At 42.6% G+C, this 16,289-nt stretch overlaps 1 protein-coding gene across 3 annotated transcripts in view; it reads right to left on the reverse strand.

Annotated features, from left to right (window-relative positions):
- Window positions 1-16,289, reverse strand: part of DAAM1 (dishevelled associated activator of morphogenesis 1) — a 179,253-nt gene that overhangs the window by 78,263 nt on the left and 84,701 nt on the right. For all 3 annotated transcript variants that reach the window (XM_060142004.1, XM_060141991.1, XM_060141998.1), the window contains exon 3: window positions 15,829-15,918. In XM_060142004.1, coding sequence (XP_059997987.1) covers window positions 15,829-15,918 — 90 coding nt within the window. The remainder of the gene's footprint in view (window positions 1-15,828; window positions 15,919-16,289) is intronic.

Below are 16,289 nucleotides of genomic sequence, written 5' to 3' on the forward strand. Positions count from 1 at the left end.
ATATCATAGGAGCTTCTTCCACGTATGAAGCCTGACACCTCTTCTGACCTCCTGAGCTCTGCTTCTTCCCCTTCTCTGGTGGATGCAGATACAAAGTTCAGTAAAACTGATATACAATGCATGTTTTCTCATAGAGGGCTTCCCACTATCATACGATGTACTCGTTTAAAATTTGATAGAAGATCTCAGATTACTTAAAATAAGGTAGCCCCTCTATCAGTTCTCCCTGAGTTAAAATTCTGTACTGATAAAGGATAATTTTTTTTAAAGGTAAAATCATGGCATGAACTCAGGTCAAAGATTTTGTTGAACTCATTAATAAATGAGAGAGAACCAGTAAGATGTTACAACAGGTTCAAAAGAAAATTCAAAGAGCAAAGATATGTATGAACATTGGTTTACAAATAGATGCAAAACTGGTCAATACGGCGATAATCAATTGCATCAGACACAAGTTACTTCAATGGACAAGAATCATTTGCGTTGCTATCAGTTTCTTTTAAACAATTTGCAGATTTGTTAAATAGCTCAAAGATAGTGAAAAGTGGAGATCACTCTGAAGAGCGCTATAGACAGAACATTCAGCAATTTTTTTCTGGCATTTCAATATAACTACAGTTTGGCAAAATAAAATATGTATGACTGGTTGTATGACTGGTTGAAGTCCTGCCTGGTTGAAGAGGACGTAGTCTACAAAGGTGTTAAGGTGGAAGCCAAGCTGTATGACTAACACCTTGCACCAGACTCTCACACCTAAATTACACAAATGCTCAGGCTTGCCCAAAGCTTTTGCTGAAGAACACCTACCCTATCCTGACCACGTCACCTCAATTCTACCTGTTTCCGTTGCCTTGTCTAGTCTGTGTGGCCTGGTTTCTATTTGTGCCTCCACTGAGACTATTCTACTCTATCCCCCTTATACCCACAGATGCACCTGGTCGTCTATCCTCCCCAGAAATTTGCTGGGCAAATAGCTGGAGTACTTCTAAGAGACTTCTTGTACTGCTCACCAAAAAAAGCAGTGAACTCAGTGAGTTTAGACCCTCTCCCCACCTCCCCTAACCCCACCCCCAGCCAGAAAGAAAACTACGCTTGACCACTGTTGCCTTAAAAAAAAAAAAACCAGGCTTGTGCTACTTCTCGGCCAGCTATCATTTTTGTTCTCCCCAAAATCACCTACATCAGAAAAGCAAGAAAAGAGTGCCACTTTAAAGACATCTAGTCTCTCTGTGGGAATCCCAGCAGTGAAACAAAGAGTAACAATGTGACTCTGAGAGTAAAGAAGCCAGCTACATTTCTTAAACAGCTCAGAGGCCCAGCCTGTTTCAACACCCTCTTCTTTCCTGAAAAAGCCTTGGCTGACTTTACAGAATTGAAATCTTAAAAGTCATATGCTACAGGATCCTGAGGGAAAATGCATTTCATGTGCTAATATAGTTAAGAAAATAGCCACAATCCTTACCTAGAGCTAAAAGCTGAGACTTTACAGTCCACTTTCCAAACTACGAGACATTTATTTTATTTATTTTAATAAGTCACTTCTTTGGCAAAGCATTTCATGGCATGGAATATGACTGGAGCCTAAACATCTCAATCAGTGTAACTCCAACATCTGAAGCCAATTTTAGATGACAATTTCCTTTCATTTTCATGGCAAAGAAAAAGAAACAGGCCCCAATTATTATTTTCAGAAATGATACAAGCCCACATCCCCCTGTTGCCTATGACACAAAGGTGTGTAATGAAATAAAACAAATTACTTCTATGTAGCTTGTTAAGAGTCAAGTCTTTGACCCATGTGTCATCTGGGAGTGCTACAGACCCAGGTACAATTTAGTCCAGCTGGTGGGTAAATTAACATGTTTGGACACACATCACTAAACCCTCACACAGTGTGGAAATCCAATCAGTGGTGTCAATGGCCTTTGTTGCCTCACATCTTGCTACCAGATTTGCTACCAGACCAGCCTTTCAGAATGTTGTAAAGTGGGTTTTGATGTTCTGTAACCTGCTCTTGGGAAAACAATCAAAGTGTGTTTATGATTTGCAATATAATGCTTAACACGAGGCCATAAAGAGAGGACTTTGGAAAATAGTAATTAAACTATGAAGAGAATCAGGGGAAACAGTGAGCCCGTAAAGGCATATTCCATTCAGGGAAGCATTCTCAGGATGCCTGTGAAAAATGCTATGGCAGCGTTAACTGTCCCCTAGAAGGAGAGTCATAACCATATTTCTGATTTTAAGCCATCGTTGGCTCTACAGAATACTACTGAATTAATGACAGCATTTTTGGCAAAAGAAAGAAAAAAGAAAAGCATCAGTTGGAAGATGTCACTGTCTTAGAAATGTCTAAATGTGAGAATGTGGGGGAGTACCTCTTAGAAACTGAGGAGATATAAACTGCTTTTCCTGACATACGGGGACAGATGAAAGGATGCCATCTTAAGACTGCTCCAGTCAAATGCTGTTCTATAGTGCACTGAAGAATAACAAGAGAATTTAAGACACTAATTTAAAGTTGGTATTCTTTGGTAGACTTTCTACTGTAACCCATTTCTAGTTCCACACATTACTTGGTTCCCAGAGTGTAAGGAATCTGGAGAATTCTGCATAGAAGTTATTAGTGGCACATTCTAACTTACACTGGAAGCTCAAAGCTTCTTCCTACTTCCCAAAAGGGAGAGGCTCTGAAATGCACCAACCGTAATGTGGATTCAATAACCTTAGGTGTGCTAGAGCTATTAGTGAAAAGAATGAAATGAATATATATAGAAAAAACTCAGGAAAAGTGGCTTTTTTCCTTCTCTGATCTCTCTTACAAAGTGGATACTTCCTTCTACTGATGTCTTTCATAAACCTGTCTCCTGGAGACGGTGAAGTCAGGCAGGCTTTGGGTGGCCTTTTTATGAAAGTAATTGCCATAGCATCTAGAGAATCTGAGAGAACCAGGGAAAGATGCAAAGGCAAGAAGCATGGAATGTGATACTTAGGTACAACCATAATCTAGGTGCAAGAGTAGCCTTCAAGGGCAAAGGAGGGTAAATATCTGCTACAAATACCACATTCTCCCACCATGTGTCAGGGCAGACAGTGCTATTCAATTACCACGCTATTTGTACTGAGATCCTTCATAACCTCCAAATGCTTCTCAGTGCTCCAGGCTTCAACCCCTAGTTGTTTAGAGTTAGTAATCAAGATAAATCTTTTTGCCATCTCTGCTTGGAGTTATTCATAGTGCACTCAGTTAACCAGGGAAGGAAGCCACAGTCCAAAGGAAAACTGAAACAAAGGATGTGCGTTGGTCTGGAGTGTCTCATGAGCTACATATCCCTGGGCTGGTGATAACTGGAACAGGCAGCCAGTCCTGAATTCTCATATGTGAGCCACAGTGATACCCCTTTCCAGAGATATAGTGATAGCTGAGAACACTCATTTAATGTGCAATTCTACACCTGCAGATTGCAGAATTTTGGAAATGCAATGGAGCTGTGCCTGTGGGCTTCAACACACAGGCAAGGGGCTCAAAGGGCCTCACATAGTTGCATTTGGAACCTTGGTCCACAATAGCACTGTTGACAGTGCTCTATGGCAAAGACTGAGAGCTCCAAGATTGTCATGTACTCCAAACTCTGCAATCAACACCTGATGGAATCTGTCCTGTAGCCGAGCTGTCAAAACTAATCTGCTTAAGAATTAAGATTTGGAAGCCAAAGATAGCCGCTCTGCAGTGGCTGAGAACGACTGCCCTCCCAGGGCCTCCATTCAAACCCACAGCTCCAAGTCTCTTCCAGTGACTGGAGCCGAAGCAGGAGTGTTCTCCCCACAGTGGGGCACCGATGCAGGCATGAGTGACAGCTGTGGTGTGAAAGCTGTGCTGTCTGCTTCTCTAGCCCCCATTCCAGAGGGGAAAATAGAGCTCCACGGGACACACAACCCCCATACTCTCCATGACTCCGTATTAATTGGTTTGTCCAACTAAGATAACTTTCTGTGTCTCAGCTATACATTGCTTATTTATTTTTATTGTTCTTTGAAAGACTATAAGTGAACGTAAAACACAGGGTCACTCTCTTCCACCCTCTTCCACCCTGATGTTCCCTAATTAGAGGGGGGGCTTCCCTGGTGGCGCAGTGGTTGAGAGTCCGCCTGCCGATGCAGGGGACACGGGTTCGTGCCCCGGTCCGGGAAGATCCCATATGCCGCGGAGCGGCTGGGCCCGTGAGCCATGGCCGCTGAGCCTGCGCGTCCGCAGCCTGTGCTCCGCAACGGGAGAGGCCACAACAGTGAGAGGCCCGCGTACCGCAAAAAAAAAAAAAAGAGAGGTGGCATCCACACAGCAGATTCATGGAGGATGAACAGACAGTGAGTTACCCATCTCAGTTACTCAATATCTGAAGCAATCAAGGAGTACAAGAAAGGGGAGAGGCTTTCATAATTTGTATAAAGGGATGACTGAGATAAAGGTGCTCTGCTTGGAGGAGAAGAAAGAGACCAATTGTGTGCTTTTCCAGCCACCGCCAACATGCCTGTTTGTGCAGACGTGCCGATTCTGCACCTGCACTTTAGTCACCCACCAGGGAGGTGGCGGATACCTCAGAGGAACTTCCTGTGTTTGGTGATGGCATATATCAGTCAAAAGCTGGCTAAAGATGGAAACACAGTTTGCCTGGGTCTGGACCTGAGGGTGCAAAGAGGTCTAGAGGAGAGGAAGAGTGAACCACACACAGAGCAGTTTCCTTTGTAGTCAAACCAAATAAACATAATGCTGAGTGAATTGTCCATTTTTAGGTACTTGTAACATTTTGTACTTTGGTCCAGCTTTAAAGATATTTGAATGGAACGCTTTCATTTTCTAAACCTTGGGTTTTTCTTTTTTAAATGAAATGTTTGCTTCCTATTCCAGGAATTTTTACTTTAGTTTGATGGGCTAAGGTATATGGGAGAAAACTGAAGAACTTTAATGACAGTGTCCTGTACCTGAAACATTCAAACTTACATAAAATGATTGATCAGGGCAAACAGACACTAGTTCCATCCCCTCAGACAATACCAAGCCCTCAGATGGTTGGCAACTAATTCACTGCAGGTATAAGCTATTACAACAATTGCTTTGGAGAGCAATTAAAGGTAAAAATGTTCAAACCAAATGACCCAGTAATTACATGTCTAGGTGCCTATCCTAGAGAAATTCTTGAACACATACACACAAGGATGTTCACTGCAATTTTTTTAAAATAATGAAAACTTGCAAATAGACATTATCCAAAGGGGGGATAAAAATAATTAAACTGTGGCATGTTCATATAATGGAACATTATATCATAGTTAAAATGAAGAGATACCATATATTGTCTATGAATATACACATTCAGAGTAAGATAATATATATATGGACAAAGAAAAAAAACACATATCACTTTCAGAATAGAGGTCACCTTTCGGCTTCAACTATATTTATAATGTTTTATTTCTTAAAAATCCATGGTGAGTATGATAAAATGTTAGCATTTGTTAAATGTGGGTGTTTCTTACATTCTGTACTTTTTTGTGTACATAAAAACTCCACACACAGAAAAAGTAATCAACCAGGAAATACTAGTTTATTGCATGATTGAGTAGAAAGTTATCAGAAGTTTGTTAGTTTTCTTTTTTAGAAATTTTAGAGAATGCCAGTTTATTGGAACCCAGAATGTCCACTCTGGTAATTAGGTTTAAGACTCCTAACAATAGCAGCCACTGTGAAAAACAGCATGGAGGCTTCTCAAAAAACTAAAAAAAGAACTAACATATGACCCAGCAATTCTACTCCTGGGTATATATCCAAAAAAACCAAAAACACTAATTTGAAAAGATACTTGCACCCCAATGTTCATAGTCACATTATTTACAATTGCTAAGATATGGAAGCAACCCAAGTGTCCTTCGACAGATGAATGGATAAAGAAGATGTGGTACATATACACAATGGAATACTACTCAGCCATAAAAAAGAATGAAATTTTGCCATTTGCAGCAAAATGAATGGACTTGGAGGGCATTATGCTAAGTGAAATAAGTCAGACAGAGAAGACAAATACTGTATGATATCACTTATACATGGAATCTAAAAAAATACAACAAACTAGTGAATATAACAAAAAAGCAGCAGACTCACAGATAAAGAGAACAAATTAGTGGTTACCAGTGGGGAGAGGGGACAGATGGGGCAGGGGAGTAAGAGGTACAAACTACTAGGTATAAAATAAGCTACAAGGATATATTGTGCAACACAGGGAATATAGCCAATATTTTATAATAACTATAAATGGAGTATAATCTTTAAAAATTTTGAATCACTATATTGTACACCTGTAACTTCTGTAGTATCGTACATCAACTATACTTCAATAAAAAGACTCCTAACAATAACAGTATCTGCAACTGTGTTGAAACGTTCTTTTACTATTTCCTCAACACTGACATTTTTTTAGCTTAGTTTCAGAAATCATACAGCTAGAATGCACTATGGATTACAATGCTGCAACTCTGAACAAGTTTTGTTGCTGAGAAGGGAACCTGTAAACCCGGTTCATTTTGACCTAGTAAGTCACTCATTTGTGAAAATTGACTTGTTTAATGGAACCTCTTGGTGTTGGTCTAAAAATATTCTTTAATTGTCTTATTTTGAAAACTGAAGATATTTATCAACCACTTACGTTTCCTAGGCCACAAAGAAGGAATTGTAATGTTGTTTGCAAACCCAATGAAGTGAGCATCTCCACGGGCTGCCGTGGGAAGCGAGGACTGAGTGCTGCGGTGGCACGAGGGTGAAAGGAAGAAAGAAGTGGACTGGAGTCTGACTTCCTCTTGCCCTCCATCGTCCAAGACGTAAATTAAGGGTGCTCCTGAAATCAGATTCAGAGCTCTACCCAGAAGTTAAGGGACTGCCGTTGACTACCATTGCCCTAGAAACTGTTGAATTAAATGGGGCCCCTTTTTACCAACTTCTGATGCTCACAATAAAGACTTTCTTGGTTTCTTCCCTTATTCTACACAATGTATCCTCCCGTCTTACTATTTCCACCTCTGAAATGTCCTGTGAACAACTAAGGGAGAGGTGCTTTTACTACTGTTCTGAGAAAACCAGGTATCATTATTTACCAATATGGAGCTGAATCCCAGACTAGCACGAATGTGAACAAGCAGAAACTCAGTCCATACCACTGTTTCATTTATTGTCACCATCACTGACATTGCCAGTGATCACAGCTAACATTGACATGTCCCAAGTTCTCTGACAACTTCAAAATTATATTTTCTCAGTTTTCACAACAAGCTTACGAAATTGACCTCATTGTACAGACGAGAAGAGAGAAATGAGAGGGGTTAAGAAATACATCCCAGGTCACACAGCTAGAGAATCAATGGGGTATCCTGCCTTCTCAGCTTACCCTTTGGATGGCCTTTGACGATGCAAAGTCTTTCTCATAGCTATTACTCGGCTCCTATTTGTCTCAGAAAAAATAGTGTCAGACACATTACGCTACACTTTAGAACAACTGTGAAGGACAAACATAATTTAGGAAACCTGCAGGCAGATCCATTAATGGAAAGACATTTGGAGACAATCCACCCCAAGGGGAGGCTCTCTCACTGGCAGTATCTCAAGCCTGAAAAACAGAGATCTCTACAGAACCAGAGTATAACACCCCAACAGAAGAATCCAGAAGATGTCTGCTCACTTCACCAAGCACCAAAGAAGAGAGGTAGATATGTTTTGGTTCATGCTACGGGCAAGTTTGCTCACTGCTTCTTCATTAATGAAGCTGAGTCAACATTAATGAAAACACAAACTGTGAGTTCACGACCACCTGGACACTCCATGGCAGGGGTGGCAGTAGGCACAGCTGGAATGATAGAATTGGTAACATGGGAGGAAAAAATGCCCCCAAACTGGTATTATTAAACAAAGGGATTATAGGAAGAGGAGGCAAATAAATATTCATGAACCAACTGCTCCCTTTTTCTAAAAAATAAATTTATTTTACTTATTTATCTTTGGCTGCATTGGGTCTTCGTTGCTGCACGCGGGCTTTCTCTAGTTGCGGCGAGTGGGGGCTACTCTTTGTTGCGGTGCATGGGCTTCTTATTGCAGTGGCTTCCCTTGTTGTGGAGCATGGGCTCTAGAGCACAGGCTCAGTAGTTGTGGCTCACAGTCTTAGTTGTTCTGCGGCATGTGGGGTCTTCCCGGACCAGGGCTCGAACCCGTGACCCCTGCATTGGCAGGCAGATTCTTAACCACTGCGCCACCAGGGGAGCCCCCAACTGCCCTTTATTGGGGTACAACTTTGGTTTAAGGGCTGCCAGAGGCAGAGAATCCTCAAATTTTGTACTCCACTTCTAAAATCTGGTGCTCATTTTGATAGCACTGGCTTTTGTAACAAAAAGAAAATAAAGACAGAAAATGGGTCACTGGCTATGAGATTATGCTACTTAGCGGGGAAAGGGCCATGAGAAACATGCCTTTAGTGGATTTCTGGGCAGAAAGCTGAGGCCATCTCATCAGGTCCAAGAATCACCAAGTTTTCACAGTTACTGCTTAAAGAGATCAATGGTATTGAAAAACTCTGGGTGGTTTACAGATTCACCTTTGTTTTAATCCTCCCAGGGAAGAGTAAATAGAGAAAGTAAAGGGCCCCTGAGCTAAAGAAAAAAAAATGCTAGGGTTGTCTCTACAGCACAAGCACTGGTTGCATTTTAAATAATATTTATTTTTCCTCCTAATTTCAAAGAGCAATATGTGGTGGCTTTGTAATGTTCAAGTAGGCTAGGCTGAATCAACTTGCCTACATCCTTTCTTGTATCTTTCTGCGTAGGGTGAGCCACAAGAGAAATTCAAGGGAGACGTGGAGGGTGGCAATGAAGCAGCAGGCATTTTGTAGTCCTGGGACAGGCAGTGAGAACTACCACAGGCTTCAGTCTGTCCCTGTGGGCTCCAGCCTGTCCTTGCTCCATCCCCACTTTACATCCACCCTCCTTCCCAACTGCCTACTCCAGGGACATGAAGCAAAGACAGCAGCTTTAGGCGGAGTGCTTAGCTAGCTTGCATGATTATATAAGGGTTAATCTCTTTGCTTTGTGTGTGTGTTTCCCTCAGTAGTCCTGCTTTTCTGACTGAAACTGACAGATATAAAATATACTCTACGCATTTTTTTTTAAAGAGCAATTTTATTTTTGTAATCAGAAGAAAACAAAACAAACTTATCCCAAGGTAGGATGGAGAACAATGCACTGTGGAAAATTTGGGAAATATTTGTATAAAGAAAAAAATGTAAACCACCCACAATCCCACCAAACAATGGCTTCTCTCTGCCTACGTCTATATCTACTCTTTGCAAACTTTTGATCGTACTGATTATACAGCTTTACATCTTTTTCTAAACCTTATCATTACATGCTGAGCAGTTTCCCATGTCATCAAAATTTCTTTGAAAGCATGACTTTTCAGTGGGAGCAAGATACTGTTACGGTTGTGTACGATAATACAACCATCCCCCTTTAAATTGTTTACCATCACTGGCTTTCACAGACAACACTGCAAAGAGCACCTCACATATAGTTCTTTGCCTGCATCTTTTATCATTTCCATGGGATCAACTCCTGGAAGACGCATGTTTCAGGCTCTGGGTACATATTATCAAATGGTTTTGGCCACCATCTTTAGGTCCATCAGCATCTCATACTTAGGCCAATGTTCAAAATATTTATCAACAGTGTAACATGGGCATCAATGAATCAGAACTAATGATGCAATATGGGAACAGTGTCCTGGCGTCCCCTGCTTGTCATGCCAGGAGTTAACCGTTGAGTCCCTGAATCATGAAGGAAGACTGGTGGGCCCTTGGGGGAAAGGTCAGATTTTCAGGACAGTTTTTATTGGGAGGGCTTGAGGTAGCTGCTCTTTACCACTGGAATTGGCAATATTTTGACAGATACCACAGTTTCACTGGGGTATGCACACCCAGTGAACAGACTGAGTTGGTGTTTTCACCTGACTTCTCTTCTCTGGGCTGAACAAACCTCAGTTATTTCAGTCTTCCCCTCAGTGTCTTCATGTTTCAAAAGTTTAAGCCTCTCTACAGATTTCCTAACAAGCCCTAGAAATTGTGTTTAGTAAAGATCAGATTACCCAACAGTCTAAACTTGACCTTTTAAGCATTGGCAAAAAGGAAAAAGAACAAAGTACAAATCAAGAGGGAAAGTGTAGAGCGTATGTGAACATAGCTCAGCTGCTGGAAAAGGAGCCCATTTCTAGATGATGGGATGAAAGCATGACGACAGCAACAGGTCCCTCTCTGGCATAACCCTGGGAGGGGTCAAAGTGGTGAAGGAACGAACTGCTGTCTCCAACACACACACACACCCCAAAGCTTGGGCTCTGTGCCCCAGAGCCTGTCTGCTTACCCTAGTATGGAGCTCATGGCAAGACCTGTCAGTTATTTGATTTTATCTGCTTCCTCTACCTGGACCATCCACTCCAGGAAATTTGACTTACTTGTTTAATCATCCTCAGAATCTAGCCAATAATCTGCCCCAGAGAAGGTACTCAGTACACGTCGGGGTGAATCACACACCAACTAGTCCTTTACCAACTGCATTGCTTCATTGACTGAAGCACCAGATCCGTAAAGCTTGTTGTTTTTTTACTGCTTCAATCTGGGATTAAACAGACATCCTTATCTCTCACAGCCAGGGAACATGCAGACAAGGCAGCGAGTTTCAGAGCCTGGAAATACCCATTATCCTCCAGCTACTGTGCTTCCCTCATCTGTTCTTCAGAGAAGTAGAAGGGGAAAGACAGCCCGATCTCATCTCTAATCTTTTTTATGTCTGCCACATTCTGTAACCCCTTAGCACTTAGGAGCACAAAGGCCAACTGGAATCCATTATCAGGGTGAAAACTCAATGACAGGAGACCAAACTAGGTACTTCTAAAGAAGTCTAGAAATACAGTTAAGGATATCTAGTTTCCTCCCTTTTTACTGGCTCCCTCTCCCAAATCTCGACATCTATCAAAGTGGGCACCTGAAAACCTAACGCTCACTCTACTGCATATTCAAACAACTACAGTAACGAAGGAAGAGGAGACCTAACTTCTCCTCCCTCTTCCCTTCCCATTAGGAGACTCTGAACAACCAGAGGATTAATGTATCAACATCCCACTTCCTTGTTGTCCAGCTGGTTTGTTTGACAGTCGTGTAGACCGATGGTTCCTTTTGTCTCTAATTCCTCTACTTTAGCATATGTTCCTTTAAATCCCTGTTTTGATCAAACCACTTCCTCCCCATGCTCCCAACACAGGAGGGCCTCGACTCTCCAGGATCTAAAAGATCCTGATGACCATTCACCATACATCTTTTTGTGTTTGTGGTGAAGGAGAATTCCTTCTTGTGGAGAGGAGTGGGGAGGTGATCCAATTAGGATATGCGAACCAAATAAAGGGAGTGAATGAAAGGTATCAGGAGAATTTTCAGCCACTTTTCCTAGATGTCTTCAGAACATGCCTATCACCAGATCAGCACTTCCCACAAAGCTTAACGGCTCAACTGCAGCCAGGTTAGACAAGATTCTAGAGTGATTTAATTAAACTAGAGTCAAACTCAGCAGTAGAGTAAAAACTCACCTTCTCCAAAGCAGACCTCAAAAGATACAGAAATGGGGACTTCCCTGGTGGCACAGTGGTTAAGACTCCATGCTCCCAATGCAGGGGACCCGGGTTCGATTGCTGGTCTGGGAACTAGATCCCACATGTATGCCACAACTAAGAGTTCACAGGCCACAACTAAGGAGCCCACCTGCTGCAACTAAGGAGCCCACATGCTGCAACTAAGGAGCCTGTGAGCCACAACTAGACCTGATGCAACCAAATATATATATATATATATGTATATGTATATATATAAAGATATAGAAATGTAATATGGAGAATCTAGAGCCATTTACTTAAGCCTTGGCTTAGGGATCAGAAATGGAAGGAAGAAAAATTAGGTACAGTCATCAAATTTTGATCTTTGCCTCAAATATCTGATGTTACTACAGCTAACAGCTCCTAACCCCATTCACTGACTTTGTGAACTCTGAAGCTCATGGAGGGGGAACAAGTATTTTCTGGACACTTACAAGGACTGGTTAAGTGACACAACTATTGCAACTGCTCCTGTGAAGAAGTGTGATTAAAGAAGCTTTCTGCCTGTACTGATAAGATTGCTGTTGCCATAGTATAGCTCGTACGCTATCTTAGTTTCTCCTCTCTGAAGACCTACTCCTTACTTTTCCCAGGGTTTAAAAATCATGTTAGCAATAAGCAAATACAGCATGGCCAGATGCCTTTCGTGGTCAGATGGTTCATTGTTTAAAAGGCTTCAGTTTAAAATCCAAAAGATTGTTAACAGATGCAGTTTCTGGCTGAAGACTGGGAAAAACCTCACTTAAACAAAAGAGCATGTTGTGATTGGAACTAAAAAGGGAATTACCTTTAAAGATAAGAACCACAAACATTTCCTATTTGAAAATACCCCCAGCCCCACCAACAGAACCTTTTTTTGGACCTTTCGTAAAAGTTGAAAAAATTGACAGTGGATGGCGGCATAGGACGAACCACGGCTGACCAACCGGCTCAGTCATTTTTACAGACTTGTTTGGACTTTCAAGGCTGCGACATCCATCTCCTGCTCTCCCCCGGATTACTCAATTAGGCAAAATTCCAATTAATTTCTTTCCAATTCTTTTAGCCCCAGAAATACTTTTGCAGTTTTCATTTTGGCTCTGGAAATGGGTTTTCAACCAGAGGACTCAGATAGAGCCGTTTGAGAAATGAACACAGAGCTTGATAAGCAGATAGCCACTGCTGGGACTCAAGTCTCTACTGGATGGAAAAGAGCCACTTGGCCAAGGAAGGCCTGGCCCCATCTTCAGTTCCCAGCCCCGTTTGTCTCCACAACTGCTGTGCACTTTTACACAGAAAGCCTGCTTTTCACCAACTCTGTTTCTGTTGGCGTTCGTGGGCCCTTACTCTATGGCTTCACTATGTGTGAGAACATCTCCGATGCCTTGGGTTCTAATCTTGAAAGATGGAAAGTCTGAAGGAGCCATAGGGGTGTAGCTTTCCCTCGCCTCGGCCTGAGAAATAGATGTGGTCAGGCTTGCTGGTGACATGTCTGATTTGAAAAGGTTACTCAAGAGATGGTCCAAGGAAAACAATCTGTTCTCGGCGTTAAGGACGGCCACCACGGGTTTCCTTCGGAGAATGGGCAACCTGTCCTGAAGGGGATCACCTTCTCGGAAGAGAGGCAAACATCGTGCCCTTTTCGTGCTGAGGGTTGTGCGTTCTCTTATTCACTGTGCCATTTCCCGATTTATTACGGGGCCCCAAAAGGTCAGTTTCAGACCAAAGGCACAGCATAGTTTTAACAGTCTGAGAAGCTCTAATCAAGAAAATCCTTAGTCAAGCCATTTTAATGTGAGGCAGATCTATAAACCCATGGGATTCGCCAAAGAGTTAAGATGGCTTTCCCACTCAGCCACACCACTGCTAAGTCATAAAAGGAATCCAAGCTGTTGGAATGAAGCTAGCAGGAGAACTGCATTTCCAAAGATCTGTGCAATCCGGCCAGGTACTCGCAGGAAGAGCCCATCCATCAGGAAATGGGAATTTGAGGCCAGTGGCCACAACCATATCCATGCTCCTACAAAAAGCCAACCCGCCACGCACACAGGAGACAAGGTTTGCAAGGGGATTTGATAGGCCTGGAAATTGAAAAATGAGCAGCAGCTGTGAGCCCGAGGTCATTACTATCCTCCAGGGTTTGCCTTTTCTAATCTAAGGGGCAGTAGTTTCCATGATTAACTTTCAATTGCCATCAAGGGTGTAATAAAATCTGGGAAAGAAGAAAACTTTCCCTTCAGTAAGCTGCTCCCATTTTCCTGCCCTTTCCTTTCCTCTAGTGCATATTCTCAATCCCCGCTTCATGTTGTTTCCTAATTTTGAGAAAAAAATCTGCGCTCGGATGAGCCAAAATAGACAATGTCCTGTGTGTACTCGGGCACGTAAGGACTTTTCTTTCTCAGTTCTAGGGGCCAGGTCTTGAAGACAGCTGCAGGAGAAGTTCTCTTGTTTTCAAGACCATACACTACCATCACTTTCAGAACAGGACATGACACATTTTTATTTTCATTTTAAAATTCTTTCATTTTAAAATCTGTTTCCTGAGCCACTGACCATCAGTTCCACAGAAGAGAGGTTTTCTAGGTGGTAAGATGTGCACAGAGAGAAAGAGGAGAAGAGGATATACTCATTCACAAACACATCTTACTGGTTACCACGGGGTTAGGAACCCTTAATGCTCCAACTGATCTGATCTGATAATGGCTCAGAAATCATCTCGAAAGGCTACAGCTAGACACGTCTCTCAGCAAAGGCCCGGGGAACCAAACCCCACACATGGTTTTATCAATTACAATGGCTCAGGTGGAAAATTAAATGTGCTTTAGATTGTTTGAGAGTCCAGTATAACACTCATGACAATTCAGTGGTTCATTCATCCTACCTTTGCTTCCAAGTATCAGGTGCTGGCGTTACAAAGGTTATAAAGCCTGGCGAGAAAGGGGCACACACAGGCTTACTGCTGGAGAGATGCTCCCGGGCGGGGGGTATGCCAATTACACAAGGCGGCAAAGGGTGGGGGGCAGCCATGGGGGTAAATGGAGGTCCCCAAATGCATCCTAGTCCCCTAAGAAAAGGTTTCCCTGGCTGACACCGTGTTTTGACAAGATACTGGATTGTTATATTTTGTTCCTGTTTCCCTGCTTCCAGAGGTTAGTAATTGAGTGCCCACTCCTATTGGAGAGGTAACATTTTTCTTAGGTGCTAGCCCTGCCTTTCCCACTTCCCCGTCTTGATTTAAGTCTCTCCTAGAACAGAAGGAAAAGTGGCAAAAGGTGGCCATGAACAGCACTGGTTCCAAAAATGGGTGAGAGAACAGTCTAAGAATTTGCCACAGGGGTTTAAAAGATGGCAGAGTGAGCTTTACTGAAGGAGATACAGTCCATAGGGTGATGCCTAGTGCTAGGCTAGGGAATAGTTCATTTTTTTTGCTGCCCCCGATACCCTTTCTCTCCTCTTCCAAAGGTACTAGAACCCCCTGCTTTTATGTGTGGATGACTGCCCAGAATAAGACTGCATTCCTGGCAAGGGAGTGTGGCCATGTAGCTAACAGTGCGATGTGAGGGGAATTCAGGTCTGTAACTCCCGGATGTGGCCCTAAGAGTGGGGGCGTGGGGAGCCTGTGCCTCCCCCTTTCCTCCACCCCTAGTCTGGAATGTGAAATGGCTGGAGAGCCACCCTACAGCACGAGGACAGGCCACACCTTAGAGATGGCGAAATGGAAAGTTGTTAGAAGGGAGTCACAGAGGGCTGTGAAAACCACAATTGTGAAACCACAATTGTGAAACCACAGTGTTAGTTCTCACCTACCTACACACAAACTTTCATGTAAAGGACAAGGGAAAAACACTTCAGTCTTCTGTAAGCTGATGTTATTTTGGGTCTCATTTACACAGCATTATGAATAATGGTGTGAGGTGCGGGGTGCAATGAAGTGTTGATAAAAACAACAACCAAGGAGCTGGCCCTTTACCGCATGTAGCACCGAGGCCACAACAGGACACAATCTGGTTTTTACCTTATAAAGAGCTGCCTGAATTCTGGTGATGAAATGGGAGAGCAAAGGGCATCCAAAATGATCATTTTCCAGTTAACCATAATCATAATCATAATGAATAGCTTACCTTTTTCTTGCTACAGTATATTTGCCATTTTTTCTCTGCTGGAAGTGCAAACATGGCTTCCCTGTGTTTGTCTGTGAGGTCAAGTTCATCCTGAGAAGAAAAACAATAATAATTATTTCACAGATTAAATGTTATTCCTATAAGGGAAGTTATCAGCATTATCAGGGTGAGAAAACAACACCAACACATATTTCAATGAACTTGGGAAAAACCAAGAAGCTAAGTATAGGTGTATGTTACCAGCACTAAGAAAGCAGGTCCTTGGCCTGGGGCTAGGCACCAAGCACAGTAAGAGGGACAGGCACAGCCCTACATTTACTGAAGGGTAGGGAAAGGGGGCTGAACATGGGCAGAACTGTTCTGGGCCACCTTGTACTGCAGCAGAGGGTCCATCGAGCATTAAAGGCCTTTAAAGCTCCAGAGCTTGGAAGGATTTAATCGTATTGCAGACGAGGGTTTGG

Source organism: Lagenorhynchus albirostris, chromosome 1 (assembly GCF_949774975.1).
Source record: "Lagenorhynchus albirostris chromosome 1, mLagAlb1.1, whole genome shotgun sequence".
In the NCBI taxonomy this organism is placed as follows: domain Eukaryota; kingdom Metazoa; phylum Chordata; class Mammalia; order Artiodactyla; family Delphinidae; genus Lagenorhynchus; species Lagenorhynchus albirostris.